This window comes from Vanellus vanellus, assembly GCF_965231255.1.
Source record: "Vanellus vanellus genome assembly, chromosome: 2".
Lineage (NCBI taxonomy): Eukaryota > Metazoa > Chordata > Aves > Charadriiformes > Charadriidae > Vanellus > Vanellus vanellus.
In genome coordinates, this window is record NC_138906.1 from 170,720,816 (window position 1) to 170,736,850 (window position 16,035).

Genomic DNA, 16,035 nt, shown 5'->3' on the forward strand with positions numbered 1-16,035 from the left:
GAACCCCTTGTCATGCCCTAAAGCTACCACCATCCTGCAACCCCCTCCAAGCCCTGTCTCAAAGACCCCAATCAGTCCCTGATGCTGCCCCAAAGGTCACTCTGGTCCCCAAACACCCCAAAAGACTGCCCCAAGGGACCCAAACACCCTCACACCTGCCTCTTGGGCAGCCCTGCCCAAATAATGCCAAGAGCAGGAGCTGCTGGTAGGGCTGTGCATCGTCATGACCTCTCAGTAATTCTTGTGGCCTCTCTTTGCAGGTGCTGAAGCCTGGTCTGGCAGCTGAAGGAGTGTCACAGCTGGGACCTCTGCACAGATCTGTGGCTGGCCGTGTAGGACAAACTCTGGTTTGCAGCACGAGCACAGCTAAGTCCTGGGGCTGCACTGCCTGTGAGGGAGGCTGGTAGGGTGGAACATAGTTGGGCCTTAGTTGGAGATGTTGTGTGGAGAGAGGTGGAGGTTGTTTCTGGGAGATTGAAACTAGCTGCAAGCATTAAGGTATGTGGAATACCTAGCAGAGGGAATTTGAGTGATGTGCCAAGTGTTTAAGTAGTTTGGATTACAAAAACATGTCTATTTTATGTCATTAAAAAATATTTCCTAGCTTCAAAGTTTTACCCTTGTCCTGACTGCTCTGTGAGGCATTTTCTGATTAGTCTTTAGGGTGGGATTTGAGGTGGTGTTAGTGACCTCTCAAACTTAAGGTCTGAATCCTCTCCCTGAAGGAAAAAGCCGGAGGAGGCTGACAGCTACTCAGTGACTTGCTGTATCAAGGGCAGCAGGAGGAGTTGACCCTTCCCCACCAGACTAATGAGGTGTTGCAGGAGAAGGGGAAATGTATCGGCTGAGGTTGTTCAGCCTGAAGAAAAGGAGGCTTGGGGGAGACCATATAGCTCTCTGTAAATACCGGACAGGAAGTTGTAGAGAGGTGGGGTTGGTCTCTTCTCCTAAGTAACAAGTGACAGGACAAGAGGAAATGGCCTCCAGTTGTGCCAGGGGAGGTGTAGATTGGATATCTAGAAAAATTTCTTCACTGAAAGGGTTGTCAAACATTGGAACAGGTTGCCCAGGGAAGTGGTTGAGTCACCATCCCTGGGGGTATTTAAAAGATGTGCAGACATGGTGCTGAGGAACATGGATTAGTGGTGGACTTGGCAGTGCTAGGTTAATTGTTGGACTCTATGATCTTAAAGGTCTTTTCGAACCTAAATGATTTTATGATTCAATAGGCATTGCGCAGACACTGCATACAGGTCCCTACAGGTACCACTGACCTGTAGACACCCCACAGACTCCCTGTGAGGGGCCCTACAGGCACTGCCACCCCACAGACACCCTATAGACACCCCCAGACAACCCACAAGTGGCCCTATGGACACTGCTGCCCTACAGGCCCCCCACAGACACCCTGTGAGGGGCCTTTTAGGCACTGCTGCCCCATAGGCATCCTGTAAGTACCCACAGACACCCCAGACAGGGGCTTATAGGCACTGCTTCTACACAGATACCCTATGGACACCCCACAGACAACCTGTGCGGGGCCTTATAGATACCACTGCCCCACAGACACCCTACAGTCAGCCCATGCAGGGCCCTATAGGCACCTACGCCCTATAGACACCCCATAGGCACCCCACAGCTCCCTCCCCCCCCCGTCGGTTTGGGGGCAAAGGTAACAGAGAGGAGAAAAGTACCCTCCGGCGATGCAGGCCGAGCGCGGGCCTAGTCACGTGACGCGGGCCAAGATGGCGGCGCCCGCGGCGGATGCGGCCGGGGCCAGGCGGAAGCGGAAGCGTCGAGGCGCCGGCGCGCGCGGCTGCTGGCCCCGCTGAGGGGCAGGTGGGGACGGGGAGATGGAATGGGGCCGAGGGAGGCGTATGGGGTGCGTGTGGGTGTCTGGGGGGCGTGTGGGCCCAGGGGGGCCGGGGCTGTGGGGTCCCCGAGAGGGTCCCTGTAGGGCCCCGGGCTCTGAGGCCGATGGGAGAGGCCCTGTGCGGCCTGGAGCTGTGCGGCCGTATGGGACGGGGGTTTGTGGGGACTGTGCCGTGGCAATGTATGGGGTAGGGCTGGGGAGTGTGCTGCGAGGGCAATGTATAGGCCTGGGGGCTACCGCGGGGGAGGGTTAGGGGACAGCCCCGGGGAGATACAGCAGGGGGAGTGTATAGGGGCTGTGAGAGTAGCTCAGAGGGGCCCGAGGTAAGTGAGGGGAACCACTCGGTGGGGAGGGGGAGGCGCCTTTTGGGGGTGGGGGGGTGGAACACCATGCCCAGGAGCCCCCGTCAATACCACAGGCCTGTCTGACCCGATTCCTGCCCCCCAGGACCTCCACAGATCCCCCAACCCCGGCGATGCCAATGATCTCCACTCCACCATGCTCCTCGCCTCCTACTTCGCCTGTGCCCTCCTCCTGGCTGCCTGCCTGGGGCTGGAGCTGGCCACCTGCCGCTCCCGCCCCCCTGCTGCCCCCCACCATGCCAACCCCGCCTTCCGCCGCTTCCAGCGTGGCTACTACTGCGTGTACCTGCCAGCCCTGGCTGCCGACTGGCTGCAGGGACCCTACCTATATAAACTCTACCAGCACTACCGATTCCTGGAGGGACAGATTGCCATCCTCTATGTTTGTGGCTTTGCCTCCAGCGTCCTTTTCGGGTTGGTGTCTTCCTCTTTAGTAGATCGACTGGGTCGGAAAAAATCCTGCGTCCTTTTTTCCTTCACCTACTCAATTTGTTGTTTGGCCAAACTCTCCCGGGATTATCTGGTGCTGGTGACGGGGAGGGTTTTAGGGGGGTTGTCCACAGCATTGCTTTTCTCTGCCTTTGAGGCATGGTATGTCCATGAGCATGTAGAGCGGTACGATTTTCCAACTGAGTGGATCACCATCACCTTCTCCCGGGCGGCTTTTTGGAACAACATCATCGCCGTGGGGGCTGGGGGGACAGCCGATTTCTTCGCTGAGTGGTTGGGCTTGGGCCCAGTGGCCCCGTTCATGGTCTCCATTCCCCTCCTGGTGCTGTCAGGGGTCTTTGCTGTGAAAAACTGGGATGAAAACTACGGGAAGAAACGAGCTTTCTCTAAAACCTGTGGCGACGGTTTGAAGTGCCTCCTCTCCGACCGGCGTGTCCTTCTCCTAGGAACCATCCAGGCTCTGTTTGAAAGTGTCATCTACATCTTCATCTTCCTCTGGACTCCCGTCCTGGATCCCCATGGTGCTCCCTTGGGCATCGTCTTTTCTGGCTTCATGGCTGCCAGCATGCTGGGCTCCTCGGTCTACCACCTGGCCATCTCTAAGAGGTACCACCTCCAACCTGTCCACCTCCTCTCCCTCGCTGTCCTCCTGGTCTTCTTCTCCCTCTTCATGCTCACCTTCTCCACAAATCCCAGCCAGGAGAGCCCATCTGAGTCCTTCCTCGCCTTCCTCCTCATTGAACTCTCCTGTGGGCTCTACTTCCCCGCCATGGGTTTCCTCCGACAGAAAGTGGTGCCAGAGAAGGATCGCCTGGGGGTGATGAACTGGTTTCGCCTCCCCCTGAACTTACTGGCCTGTCTGGGTTTACTGGTTCTCCATGACAGCGATCGTCAGACGGGCACCAGGAGCATGTTTGGTCTCTGTGCGGCTGTTGCGCTGCTGGCACTGCTGGCCGTTGGCCGTCTCTTCACCCTCAGCCGCCACGATGCTGAGCTCCGCCTGCCTGCACCGCTGGGACAGGCCGACACTGATGCCACACCTGAGCTGTGACAGGGCCCTGTGACAGGTGTCACCCCTCTGAGGGACTGGGTGGGGGATGTGGGGACACCCTGACTCACTGCTACAGGGTGAGTGCCCCCCCCCGGGTGGCTGGGAACCCCCAAAACATCTTCATCCCCAACATCTCTGTAGTGGCAGGGCAGGTCAGAAGCACGCGGGAGACATGCTGTCTTTTAAAAAAAAAAAAAAGAAAAGATGACAAAATAAAAGGTGTTTCTGCAGATCCTCAGCCCACCTCCACACATTTTTGGGGGGGAACCTGCTTTGGATCTGCCCCCCTGCCTGGCACGGGGGCCTATGTGAGTGCAAGTTGCATGCTGGAACCTTGTCCTGAGCAGTGATACATGGAGCCACGTTTGCACAATTGTTCCTGATGCATGGGGGTTTCTGTGCACACCAGTGTTTGTGTTGCACAATCGTCCCTGGTGCACGTGGGAGTTTCTGCATCCACCAGAGTTTCAGTTGTACCAACATATGGCCATCCTGCTGTACACAGAGCTTTGCCCCAGCGCCTCATTGTACGCTGATCTGCATGCACCCCCTTGCACACCATGTGGCACGCACCCCTTTGCACACTTCCCTACATGCCAGTACTGCCTTGGGCAGTGATCCTGGCACCTCATTGCCCACCAGCAGCCTCATTGCATGCCTGGGGCACAGGTGTCCTTGCATGCCTGCTCCCTGTTGCACAGGCGTTCTGCACACCATAAAGCTGTTGCACGCTGGTCCCTGCACACCAGTACCCTGTTGCACGCTACCTGCGTGCAAGCCACCAGCCTCCTGTTGCACGGGGGTCCCTGCACATTCATGCCTGTTACATGGGGGTCCTTGCACACCAGGACCCTTGCACACCCACAGCCATTGCAGGGGGAGGTCTGTGCACACTGTTACAGATTTACGCACGCCGGCCACCATAACAGGGTACAACCCTGTGATCCTATTGATTAATGTCAGGTGTGAGGGAAGTTTTCCAATTCCTCTTTGATTAGTCCTCACGTGACAACTCTAGCTGGGTGCCTACAGAGAGGGACCCCTACCCCAGAGTTATACCCGTACCACCCATCACCCAATCCCCAAGTCCAATCCCTTAATTCTTGTAGGTGGGCGATTTCTCACTGGGTTTTACTTCTTCTGAAGTGACCTCATTCTCTGGGGATTGGACATGTTGGAGCAGGTCCAGAGGAGGCCACAAAAATGGTTGGAGGGGTGGAACCTCTCTGCTGTGAGGACAGGCTGAGAGAGTTGGGGGTGTTCAGCCTGGGGAAGAGAAGACTCTGGGGAACCGCATTGCAGCTTTTTAGTACTTAAAGGGTGCTCAGAAGAAGTGTGTCTGGGGACAGACTTTTTAGTAGGGCCTGTTGCGACAGGACAAGGGGTAATGTTTTTTAACTAAAAGAGGGGAGGTTCAGACTAGATCTAAGGAAGAAATGTTTTACGATGAGGGCGGTGAGCCCCTGGCGCACGTTGCCTAGAGAAACTGTGGCTGCCCCATCCCTGGAGGTGTTCAAGGCCAAATTGGACGGGTCTGGGAGCAACCTGGGCTGGGGGGAGGTGTCCCTGCCCAGGGCAGGGGGTTGGACTCGGTGGCCTTTAAAGGTCCCTTCAAACCCAAACCATTCAGTGATTCTGTGAACTGTTTCCTTCATCGTTCTCTTCTTTGTTCGACTCCCATCTGCCAGATTCAGCAAGTTCTGTGTTTGCAGCATCAGTTTTATCAGAAAGTTTAGGCTTGGTCAGCTCCTGTGGCCTGAGGCTTCAGCTTCTTCAGCTGCTGGTGCTGAGCTGCTCGTGTGAAATGAGACTCTTTAGAGAGAACAACACAGGTCATCAAACTTCTTTATGACAGTCACAGTCCCCATTGCAGGGGGGTCCCTGCACAACAGTCCCCATTCCAGAGGGGGTCCCCACACACCATGGGAGCTGTGTGTGAACCGGAGGCGACCTTGAGGCCACTCAGCAGCAGCCAAAATACCCTGGCAGTATCAGACACCGGCTGTTTTGCTCCTGAACTCAAGGCTGCTGCCAAGAACAATAAATCTGTTGTGGCCAGAGCAGTACTGCGGGGGTCTGCAGAGCCACAGCCATGGTATGGGGGTCCTGCACAATCACCACCGTGGCATGAGGCTCCCTGCACAGCAGCCCCCCATTGCACAGCGGTCCTTGCACACTGGCTCCCATTACACAACGGTCCTCGTGCGCTGCTCCCCCCATTGCACGGGGGTCCCTGCACGGTCGCCACCATAGCACCAGGTCCCTGCACAACCGCCTCCGCTGCACGAGGGGCCGTGCGCATGCGCACCGCTGGGACGGGGTCTACAACTCCCGGCGTGCCCCACGCGGCCGGCCCGATGGAGGCGCGCGCTGATTGGCTGCGGAGGATGTTTAAATGGAGCGCGAGGGGTGACGTGTGCTTGGGCGATAGCGGAGCAGCAGCGCGAGTGCGAGGAGCTGCGAGCCCGGTGGACTTGGGGCGGGGGAAAGGAGCTGGGGCGGTCCGAGGAGTGGGGCCGGGAGGATCTGCAGGCCCCGGGACGGGGGACTCAAGGGCGGCTCCAGGCCGCGGCGGGGCTATGGGCATCGGGGGAGTGGGGCTGAGGGATGCTGCGGTCTCCCGGTGGGACTGGGAGTGGAGCTGTGGCCCCAGGGGTGCCGAGGAGTGGGGCTGAGGTGGGCTGCAGTCTCCCAAGGGGCTGGGGAGTGGGACTGGGGGTTGCTTGTAGGCACTGGGGAGGCTGTGAGCATGGAGGGGGGACTGGGAGCTGTGGGGGTCCCAGACTTTTCCCTGCCTGCCCCAGCCTGTTGGGTTGCCAGCCTGGTGTTGCATGTGAAACACCCCAGAGGAGCTGATTTTGCCACCTAGATAGACAGCTGGGAGGGCACACATGAGCTGCTCATTAAGCTGTTGGTGAGCTAAGGACTGGGGTGCTCTGCTGCTGCCACCACGGGAGGGGGGGGAGGGGAACCCTCCCCGAAGAGAGCCCTGGGCTGGGTGCTGGGTGTCTGACACATGCTCCTCCCCAGGAATCCCTCTCCTGCTGTCTGTGCCTCCAACACCAGCCAGGCCACCTGGCTACATCAAAGCCAAGTCTGTCATGCAGTTCCACAGATGTGCATCGAGCGAATGGCTGAGCCCAGATGCTGCCTGGCACACATCACCAGCCCAGTGGCCATGGCTGAGGCAGGGTGCCGTGGCTACCTTACCACCATGCTGCAGCCTGCTCCCCTGTACCTGGAAAATGTCCTCTATGAGCTGCTAAGGGATGTGGCTGGTAATGGATCAGTGATGCCTGCTGGAGGGTGGCCCAGGGGCCAGGCCTAATCCTAAAGGCTGCGCAGAAGGTGCAGGATCTGGCCTGCCATGCCTATCACATCTCTGAGGCTGAGGATCTGGCTGCTCGGCTGTAGGAGAGGCAGGTGGGTGATGGGGACAGAGCTGGAGCTGGCAGTGGGAGAGGGGGGAGGCTTCTTCCTACTTTCCTTCAAAAAAAAAAAAGAAAAGAAGAAAAAAGGTGATTTTTACACCAATTATTCCACGTTTGCACCCAAAGTCCCATGTGGGGAAGTGGAGGCGTTTCAGCACCCCACAATTGGGGGTGTTTTTTGTCCCCCACCACAATGGGGGCTGGTGTTCTGCCCCCCTGCCACAAGTGTGGCTCATTTTTTTTTTTTTCCCCCCACCAGGGTCAGTTTTTGCTGCACAACACAACTAAGGCCAGTTTTTCCTCCCACCGGTGCTGTTTTTCAACCCTCCCACTGCAACTGCTGCCTTTTCCCTCCTGGCAGGTGTGGCTGGTGCTGGCATGGGCAGGCACTAAGCTGCGGGTGCAGGCAGCTGCCCAGGAACGGCAGCTGGGGCAGCAGAGGGAACAGCTCCACAGCCTGCAGATGGAGTGACAATGTCTCCATAACCTTGTCCAGAAGCTCAACGTTAAGCCCGGGGAACAGGGGGTCCTGGCTGAGCTGGGCTGGGGGGGGGCTGTGTGGGACTGGGGTCCCTTGACTGGGTCCTGTGCTGTGAGCTGGCAATGTCCTGCTGGGCTGCCTCCCCTGGGGGAGTTTATGTTGTGTCTACACCACCCCACACACTGTCCCCAGGAGTCCCTGTCACGTGGGTGGGTCCACAGGTGGGGTGAGGACCTCTGGGAACAGCCCCCAGCGTGGCTCTGAGTCCCCAGTGCCCTGAGGATGGGGCTCAGCCTGCAGCCCCCAACCACTCTCTACACCCCAGTGTGGAGTCTGCTCCTAGTCCCACTCCTTGGGGGCGAGTCTCATAACCCCTCAGCCCATGTCCTTTGTACTGGCAAGGGGACACCCAGCCCTGCCCATGCTGCCTAGCCCCTCTGCCTCTGTCTGATCCCCTGGGCATGGAATCACGGAATTTTCACAGTTGGAAGGGGCCTCTAGAGATCATCTAGTCCAACTCTCCTGCTAAAGCAGGATTGCCTAGAGCACATCACTCGGGACTGCATCCAGGCGGGTCTTGAAAACCTCCAGAGAAGGGGACTCCACAACCTCCCTGGGCAGCCTGTTCCAGTGCTCTGTCACCTGAACCGTAAAGAAGTTTTTCCGTGTATTTGAACAGAACTTCCTATGTTCTAACTTGTGCCCATAGCCCCTCGTCCTGTCACTGGGAACCATTGAAAAGAGCCTGGCTCCATCCTCCTTCAACCCACCCTTTAGATACTTGTATGCCATAATAAGGTCTCCCCTCAGCCCTCTCTTCTCCAGGCTAAAGAGTCCCAGTTCTCTCAGCCTTTCCTCATAAGGGAGATGCTCCAATCCCTTAATCATCTTAGTTGCACCTCAGCCCCTCTTCCCACTGCCCCTGGAGCTACTGAACTCTTCTGCCTGCACCCCCAAGGGGGGATCCTGTGGCCCCTTCCTCCACATCTGGGGGGGAGGGGGAGGAGGCTCTGCAACCCCCCCACCCTGCATCCCGAGTGGCTCCCTGGCCGTCCCCATGAGGGAATGCCTGCAGCCCCTGCCCCACATCCTGAGGGGGGTCCCTGGCCACTGCTGGCCCCCCAAAGGGACACCCACAGCCCCAAGCCTTCCCCAGATGGAAGACTCCTCCCCTTGCACCTGCACCCCTGGGTCTCCCTGGGATGACTATAAAATAACCAGTACTGGTAGTACCCTTCTCTTCCTCCATTCTCTGAAATACAGGACTGTCTAAGCCTCTGCTGAACTTATTCAAGTGTCAGATCTGCTGTGAAACCTGGGGAAAAGGTATGGTGTATGTTGCAGGGGGAGAGGGAATATGATCTGCTACCCCTCTTTTTTGCTGCTGCAGCATACCCAGAGCATGGCATGTGGGAGAGCGTAGTCTAACACATTTGAAAACTGCCTGTGTCAGAATGCAGATGTCCATGCACCTCTACAACTACATTTTCAAGCCAAATTTGCTCCTTCCTCTTCAATGTACAGGTGGGATGAAAGCAAACACATTGCTCAGAGGCACAAGGTACAAACTGTTTTTAAGCCCTGATTTGACATCTTTTATTTATTTGTAAGGACAGTACCTAAACATCCTTCTTACATGGTTATCAGCCTGATGGACCTTATGTTATGCTCACTTATTTGCAGCACAATTCAAGTTACTAAGTCAACATTTTTTTAAGTATACAAAAATATCCACGGCAGGCCAAAGAAAGGAGGACTTCCGTAGCTGAAGATGACTCCCTTCTGTCTTCATAGCTTGTTCAGCTCCACGACACCAAGTCCATTCCCACTTGAAAACAAAACAGTCCAAGCATTTCCTATTGAGGCCAAGTACCCAACTCATTCAGCTTCCAAAAAGCACCAGTTAAGCTTCCTCAATCCATCATCCTTATCATGGTCATCTCAGAACACACCAGACTTGTAGAAGCTGGTCAATAACAGTCCCTCCTGTTCTCTGTCAGGAGCCTGGTGAGCAGCACAGCTCTCGGTGGTTGTCCACAAACAGAGAGACCTTAAGAAGTGTGTCTGAGTTGGAAGGAAAAAACAACCCCATTAGCTTAATGTGTTTTATTTGTATTCTGTACCCACAAAAATTTAACTTGTTTCTAAAAGCAATAATGAAAAGAGTAAAGCTAACTTAGCAGACCAAGTGAAATGGATCACTCTGCCCCTCGTTAAACTGCAAGGAAGGATGTTGCTTTCAGCTGCACCCAGGATGCGATAGTGAGTATTTACGACTGAAGTCATTCACAAGATCTCAGAGCAGGTCACCCACTGCTACTGAAGCCAACATAGCAAGCAATGCTGGGCCTATGTGAGAGCCTGGCCTTCAGCCTCCAGCACTGAAACATGAGCACGCAGCTCAAGAAAAGGTCTGCTGTAAGCAGAACTACCTGGAACAATGTCTTCCTTGTAGCACTCCAAAATCCTCTCCCAAGACTGTGGGAGAGCTTCCATGTCTGCCAGACTGTCACAGCTGATGCGGAAGAGGAAAAGCTTGCTCTCCAGGTACCTTCACGCCCGGTAAGGACGACAAAGAGAAAAAGGGGCCCACCAGCACTGCCCAGAGAGCCCCAGCACAGAAGGATACAAGTGGCGGTAGTAGCGCTCCACGTCCTGCAGCCCCTCCAGCACATCAGCCAGCGATGGGCTGCGGGGCCCGCGCCGCAGGGCCGCCCCCAGGCCCAGCTCCGCTGCCCGCTCCTCGTACAGCCGCAGGACACCGGCCACGCTAGCCCCCATGGCGTCCCGCACGGCCCGCAGCTCCGCCCTGCGCGACACAACGGAGAGCGCTCAGCTGCGGCCCCATGTCCCCCGCCCGGCCCAGCCTCGCCGCCGCCTCACCGCCGGCCGCCCAGCTGCTCCAGCAGCGCCTCGGCCGCGCCGCGCTGCTTCCGCCACAGCCGCACCCGCAGCTCGCCGAAGGAGCCCAGCGGCGAGCCGCCCCACACCAGCCGCTGCCCCGCCCGCATCTGCGCCGCCAGCCCGGCCAGCGAGCCCAGCAACGGCGCCCAGGCGGCCAGCGCCGCCCGCCAGGCTGCGTCCTGCCGCACCGCTGCCGCCGCCCACTCTCGCAGCGCTGCCGCTACCTCTACCGCCGCCATGGCGACCCACCGGCCCGGAAACGCGTCCCCGGCTCATGGCGTCATTGCACCGCGCCGGATCCCGATTGGCCGCGCCGCGCCGCGCTTTGATTGGCCAGGAGGCGACGGCGGTTGGGTTTGAACCCGCAGCGGGCGGCGGCGTTCCCGGCTCCGGCTCCCGGTACCGACTCCCGGTCTCGCTGCTATGGCTCCTGGGCGAAAGAAGGCTGGCGCGAGCGCGCGCAGGAGGAAGCTGGTGGCCTTCCTGAAGGACTTCGACCGCGAGGGTAGGCCGCGGCTGGTGGGGCGGGAGGGGCGGCGGCGGCGGGGAGTGGGCCGTGGGCCCGGGCCCGGGGTGGTGTCTAAGCTGCGTACGTCCCCGCAGTGGAAAGGCGGATCGAGCAGATTCGGGCGGACGGGGAGCGCCTCATCAAGGAGGTGGAGCACCTGTACGACATGGAGATCCTGCGGCTGCCGCCGGAGATCCGCGAGATGAACTGGGTCGAGTTCTTCGGTACGGGGCGGGGCGGGACCGGGATGGGGCTGGCGAGGGCACGTTTTCCTGTAGGCAATAAAACCAGTGGTAATAAAGTAGCACCCGGGATCTGCTCTATCTGGAATCCCCCGGGCAAGCGGTCCGCGGGCTGTGGGGGAGCGCTGTTCTGTTTGTCTGGGGCTGCTCACTCGCTGCCAAGAAAACTGGTTTGGGCTGGTTTTTTGCACCCTAGTGGTGACGCATTAAAGTATGTTTACATATCTAAGACTGCATAGGCTGTCTTAAATACATATTGTTTTTTTTTTTTTTTAAATACTTTCTTTTAGCTAAAGGAGGAAGCACAAAGGTGTTGGAAGAGGCAGCAACGGTAGGTTTCTAACGTAAATATTAAACTTTCCTGATGGTGTTGTGTACCTCTGTAGGCAGCAAAGGGTTTCTTGAGTCTGTAGGAGCCTTGCAATAGCAGAATACATAAATACTTTCACAGATGCTGCTTTAAGACTTAACAGTAAGACATGCCTGTTGTATTCAATACAGGATTTGCATGTTCATACAGCTCCGTTTTGGTCTTTCCTTACCTGCCTGATTTCACTTCAAGATCCCTGAAAGCACATGCGTTTTTCAGTAAACTAAAGCATTTCTAAATTGGTTGAGCAGCAGGGTGGCAGTGAAGCATATTTGTAGCTGCCAAATAAGGCATGTTAGTCCTGAACAGCATGCAGACTTCACATGTTGTTGTTATGTCCAGAATAATGTAGAATCATAGAATGGTTTAGGTTGGAAGGGACCTTGAAGATCATCGAGTTCCAACCCCTCCGCCATGGGCAGAGACACCTCCCACCAGCCCGGGTAGCTCAAAGCCCTGTCCAGCCTGTCCTTGAATGCCTCCAGGGATGGGGCAGCCACAGCTTCTCTGGGCAACCTGTTCCAGTGCCTTACCACCCTCACAGTGAAAAATTTCTTCTTAATATCTAATCTAAATCTACCTCCTTCCAGCTTGAAGCCATTCCCCCTTGTCCTGTCACTGCAGGCCCTTGTAAAAAGTCCTTCCCCAGCTATCCTGTAGGCCCCCTTTGGGTACTGGAAGGCCGCAATGAGGTCTCCCCGGAGCCTTCTCTTCTCCAGGTTGAACAGCCCCAACTCTCTCAGCCTGTCCTCCCAGCAGAGGGGCTCCAGCCCTTAGAGCAACTTTGTGGCCTCCTCTGGACCTGCTCCAACAGGTCGATGTCTTTCCTATGTTGGGGACTCCAGAGCTGGACGCAGTACTCCAGGTGGGGTCTCAGCAGAGCAGAGTAGAGGGGCAGAATCACCTCCGTAAGGTGATGAAAGGTCCTAGTTTGAGCACAACAGGAAACATGGAGGTATTCTTGCTGTAAAATACTTAAAGATTTCTCCAAACTAAATGCTACCAACAATCCTAATGATGTCATGACTATTTTTAATTTTAGGCAGCCTTGGAAATAACAGAAATAAACAAGTTAACAGCACAAGTTATCCAGACTCCTTTAAAAATCATCAGGAAAGGTCAGTTTGTTTTAAGCATTGTGATGAGTTTGGTGAGATGAAAACATGCCATGATTTACATACTGTGAATAATAATCCAGTTCTTAATATACCTCTCGATATATTTAAAGACAGGAAAATAATCCCACATTTATCCCTGCTATCTGCAGTAGCTCTACTTAATTTTATGAAAACATTCAAAACATTCAAAATAGTGCTCTTGTCAGGTCAGTAATCTGTCAGGATTACATTGGAATTTGATTTCAGAAGCAAATTGTTGCCAAAAATGCTTGTAGTTGTTTGCTGTTTACCTCAGCTGCTAACTAATAGTGTAAAGTTATTTATTTTCAACTTAGATAACGCTTTCTCTTTCTAGTGGAAAAATCTGAACTGGATATTGAAGCTATTGAAGAAGAAGGAGAGCCTCCTTTGCTTCCTCTAGCAACAAAAAACCACAATAGCCAGTGTCTTCCAGAGCTAGAAGCTGAAAACATTAATCCAAGAACTGGAAAGGTAAAGACCTGCTCTTTGTGATGACTTTATTTCAAAGATATATACTACTTTCTGAGGCGATGCCTATGAAAATATATCTTTCCAGGATACTTTGAGGGGGACTTCAAAACAGGTATTGCTTCCTGAAATGTCTAGCAAAAGGGGAAGGTCACAGAAGCTTGTATGGTGTCTGTTTCTGGACTCTTGTGCCATAAAAAGGAGCCTGTTGAGCCAAATGTTTTGTATGGAAGCATTTGTTTGTTGTGGACTCAGCTCACGTGACAGTGAAGTAACTGATTTGGTGAGTAATGTGTATTTCAGGTGAAGGCATCCACTAAGAAAGTGCCAGTGTCCAGGAGCAGAAGAGCTCCTTCGGCAAGAGTGAAGCGCATGAGTAAAAGGTAATGGGGGATATCTTTTTCACTGAGTTTCAGAAATGGAGAATAAGTGTATAGTGCTAATATAACTCTTAAATGGAATGGAGTATGTTTAGTAGGCTGGTTGATGTAGTTGTTCCATGCTATAGGACAAAATCAGTGATCTGACAGTGAATGAAAGATGGGCAACTTACCCTCCTGTGATGTCCAGCTATCCCTAGCTTTGAGATAGGCCTTTGATTAGTAAGAAGCTCCGGTTTTCTGTGGCGATAACATCATTCAAGTCTTTGATAAGATAGTGCTTGTACATTTGTTAAATGTATTCTTATGAGGAGACGTTTATTTATTTCCCTTTAACAGATCAAGTAAAAACAACTTTATCACTCCAGCTACTGGTAGAATTGTTGATCTCTGTGCTCCAGGAAGTACCTCCGTGGTCACAACCAAATTTGATTCCAGGTTTGTATTGTGTTAAATGTCTCTGTTAATTTCTTATATAGGGGAGTGATTTACCATTTGCTTTATGTATCTGTCTGTCATCTATTTGCAACATAATCTTTAGTGGCTCTCTGAACCTGAAATGAAAGGCTTTTAGTCAAAGCACTTTGAGGAATTGCAGTGAAATTACTTACCTATAACTTCTTTGTTTCAGAATTTTCAAGACACCGGGTTTGCGCATACCTGCGGTAAATGAACGTGTTTACACCATCTCTGCCAATGGCAGCCCCCTTGCTGACAGCAACGATATCTTCATTACAGTCCCTGTTGGAGGAGGGGAGGTAAATCGGAAACTTCAATTTGTAAAATATCTGCTGAAGGGATAGCTTGTAACTTCTTGGGACCTTTACCAGTTTCAGGTCATCCACTCTTGTCTCTTTAGTTGTGCCACTGCAGTTTATCAGGGGGTTGATCTAGCTTGAAAAGAACCTTGAAACAGATTTTGAGTTCAAAGTGGGAGCTGTTCCAAGCAGAATGTGGAATGATGTTTTGCTGTGCATTTAAGTAATATTTCAAGTAGCTTCTGCTGGCAGTAATGTGTTAACGCACTGCAAGGAAGGTATGAGATGAGCTTCTGTTCAAGTTGAATGTATTTCTCTGCCTGTATGTGGTCTCTTAGTATGCTTGGATTTTTTTTTTTGTTTTGTTTGTTTTTCTCCTATTACTGGCTACTACAGCTGGCCAAACAGAAAACCTAAGTGTTTTTGTTTTGTTTTTTTTTCACAGAGCATTCGTTTAACAGCAAGTGATTTGACAAAGAAGAATCTTCTTCATCTGAATCCGGAGGCCCAAGGAATTATGAAGAAGCTATCAGTAAGTCTACGTATTTTTGTGAATCATCACCTGAAGTTGTAAGGCAGTGTTGTCACTGTTGTTAGTCACTGGACTGTTGACCTGTAATAGAAACTTCTTATTTTTCCCCCAATTGTCATGTATTTTGGCTCATGTCGCTGGTCTAGAAGAAGCATGAACTGAGAAGAGGGAGTAGCTACATCACATCTAGCTTAATACAAACTGTGGATAAACCATGCAATTCATGAAAAACAACTATGGTCAATGTTTTGAAAAACTGAATCAAAACTGAAAGTGTCTCCTGCTTCAGCAGAAGTTTTAAGTGGTTGTGGGATATAAGAGTGTCTCTCAGAGTACTGATTAATTTCTCTTTCTTTCTAGGTTCGTCTTGCACAAGCTTGCAGCGGTGCAAAAACCTACAGATGAATGTAGACATCCCTCTGTAAATACAGAATGTTACATTTAGGATTGCTACCTTTAGTTCTTGCTCTAATTTGTGTCTTCTATTAATTTACAGAATAGAATGGAAGTTAAAAACTAATTTTTCTACCTATAATATGTAATGGGATTAGAATAAATAGCATTTTTTTTTTAATTCAGGAAATAAAATACTTCATTTCCTATTTCCTTTAAGGTTGAGACCAAGATAGAATTATCTTGGGCTTGCAGACCAGCAAGCTTGGCAGAAAGTCTATTCTGGTATCTTGCAGAAGATATAAGCAGTGGGCACAAGTGACTGGAGTTTGTATCTCTCTTGGCAAGAAAGTAACAGATCAGAGTTGTTGCACTTCCTTCCAGGCATGTAGTTTCTCTGCAAATGTGCTTAAAAGGTGATGACTATCTCTGTATAATACCTGAGATACCTAAAGGCAAGTTACTAGTGCCTGGGACTAAATGGAAAGCTTCTTGTAGTTCATGATGCTTCCATGAATAGCAGTCCTTTTGTTCTTATAGCAGCCATTGTATTTGTAACTGGTTTTGAGGTGTTTATAATGAACTGTCATGGTTTAATTGCAGCCAGCAAATAGGATCGTGCAGCTATTCACTCACTCACCCCCTCTTTTCCACCCCCAAGTCGGGTAGGGAGAAGAGGGAGAGAAAAAAGGA

General features: G+C 52.8%; 3 protein-coding genes across 3 annotated transcripts; 2 read left to right on the forward strand and 1 right to left on the reverse strand.

Annotated features, from left to right (window-relative positions):
* Positions 1-1,821: 1,821 nt before the first annotated feature.
* On the forward strand, positions 1,822-4,057 carry MFSD5 (major facilitator superfamily domain containing 5). The gene is made up of 2 exons (XM_082480086.1): positions 1,822-1,839; positions 2,321-4,057. Exon 2 carries the CDS (start codon positions 2,372-2,374, stop codon positions 3,734-3,736), a length of 1,365 nt encoding a protein of 454 aa, XP_082336212.1. The 5' UTR covers positions 1,822-1,839; positions 2,321-2,371; the 3' UTR covers positions 3,737-4,057.
* A 5,162-nt stretch (positions 4,058-9,219) lies between these two features.
* Positions 9,220-10,794, reverse strand: AIRIM (AFG2 interacting ribosome maturation factor). Its single transcript, XM_082479153.1, has 4 exons — positions 10,532-10,794; positions 10,278-10,457; positions 10,081-10,199; positions 9,220-9,712 (listed from the first exon to the last, which is right to left on the reverse strand). The coding sequence occupies exons 1-4, from the start codon at positions 10,789-10,791 to the stop codon at positions 9,645-9,647; spliced, it is 627 nt and encodes a 208-aa protein (XP_082335279.1). The 5' UTR covers positions 10,792-10,794; the 3' UTR covers positions 9,220-9,644.
* A 109-nt stretch (positions 10,795-10,903) lies between these two features.
* On the forward strand, positions 10,904-15,452 carry LOC309668674 (borealin-like). Its single transcript, XM_082479146.1, has 10 exons — positions 10,904-11,057; positions 11,156-11,284; positions 11,593-11,633; positions 12,715-12,790; positions 13,146-13,282; positions 13,583-13,662; positions 13,999-14,097; positions 14,291-14,417; positions 14,863-14,949; positions 15,310-15,452. The coding sequence occupies exons 1-10, from the start codon at positions 10,976-10,978 to the stop codon at positions 15,352-15,354; spliced, it is 903 nt and encodes a 300-aa protein (XP_082335272.1). The 5' UTR covers positions 10,904-10,975; the 3' UTR covers positions 15,355-15,452.
* The last annotated feature ends 583 nt before the right edge of the window (positions 15,453-16,035 follow it).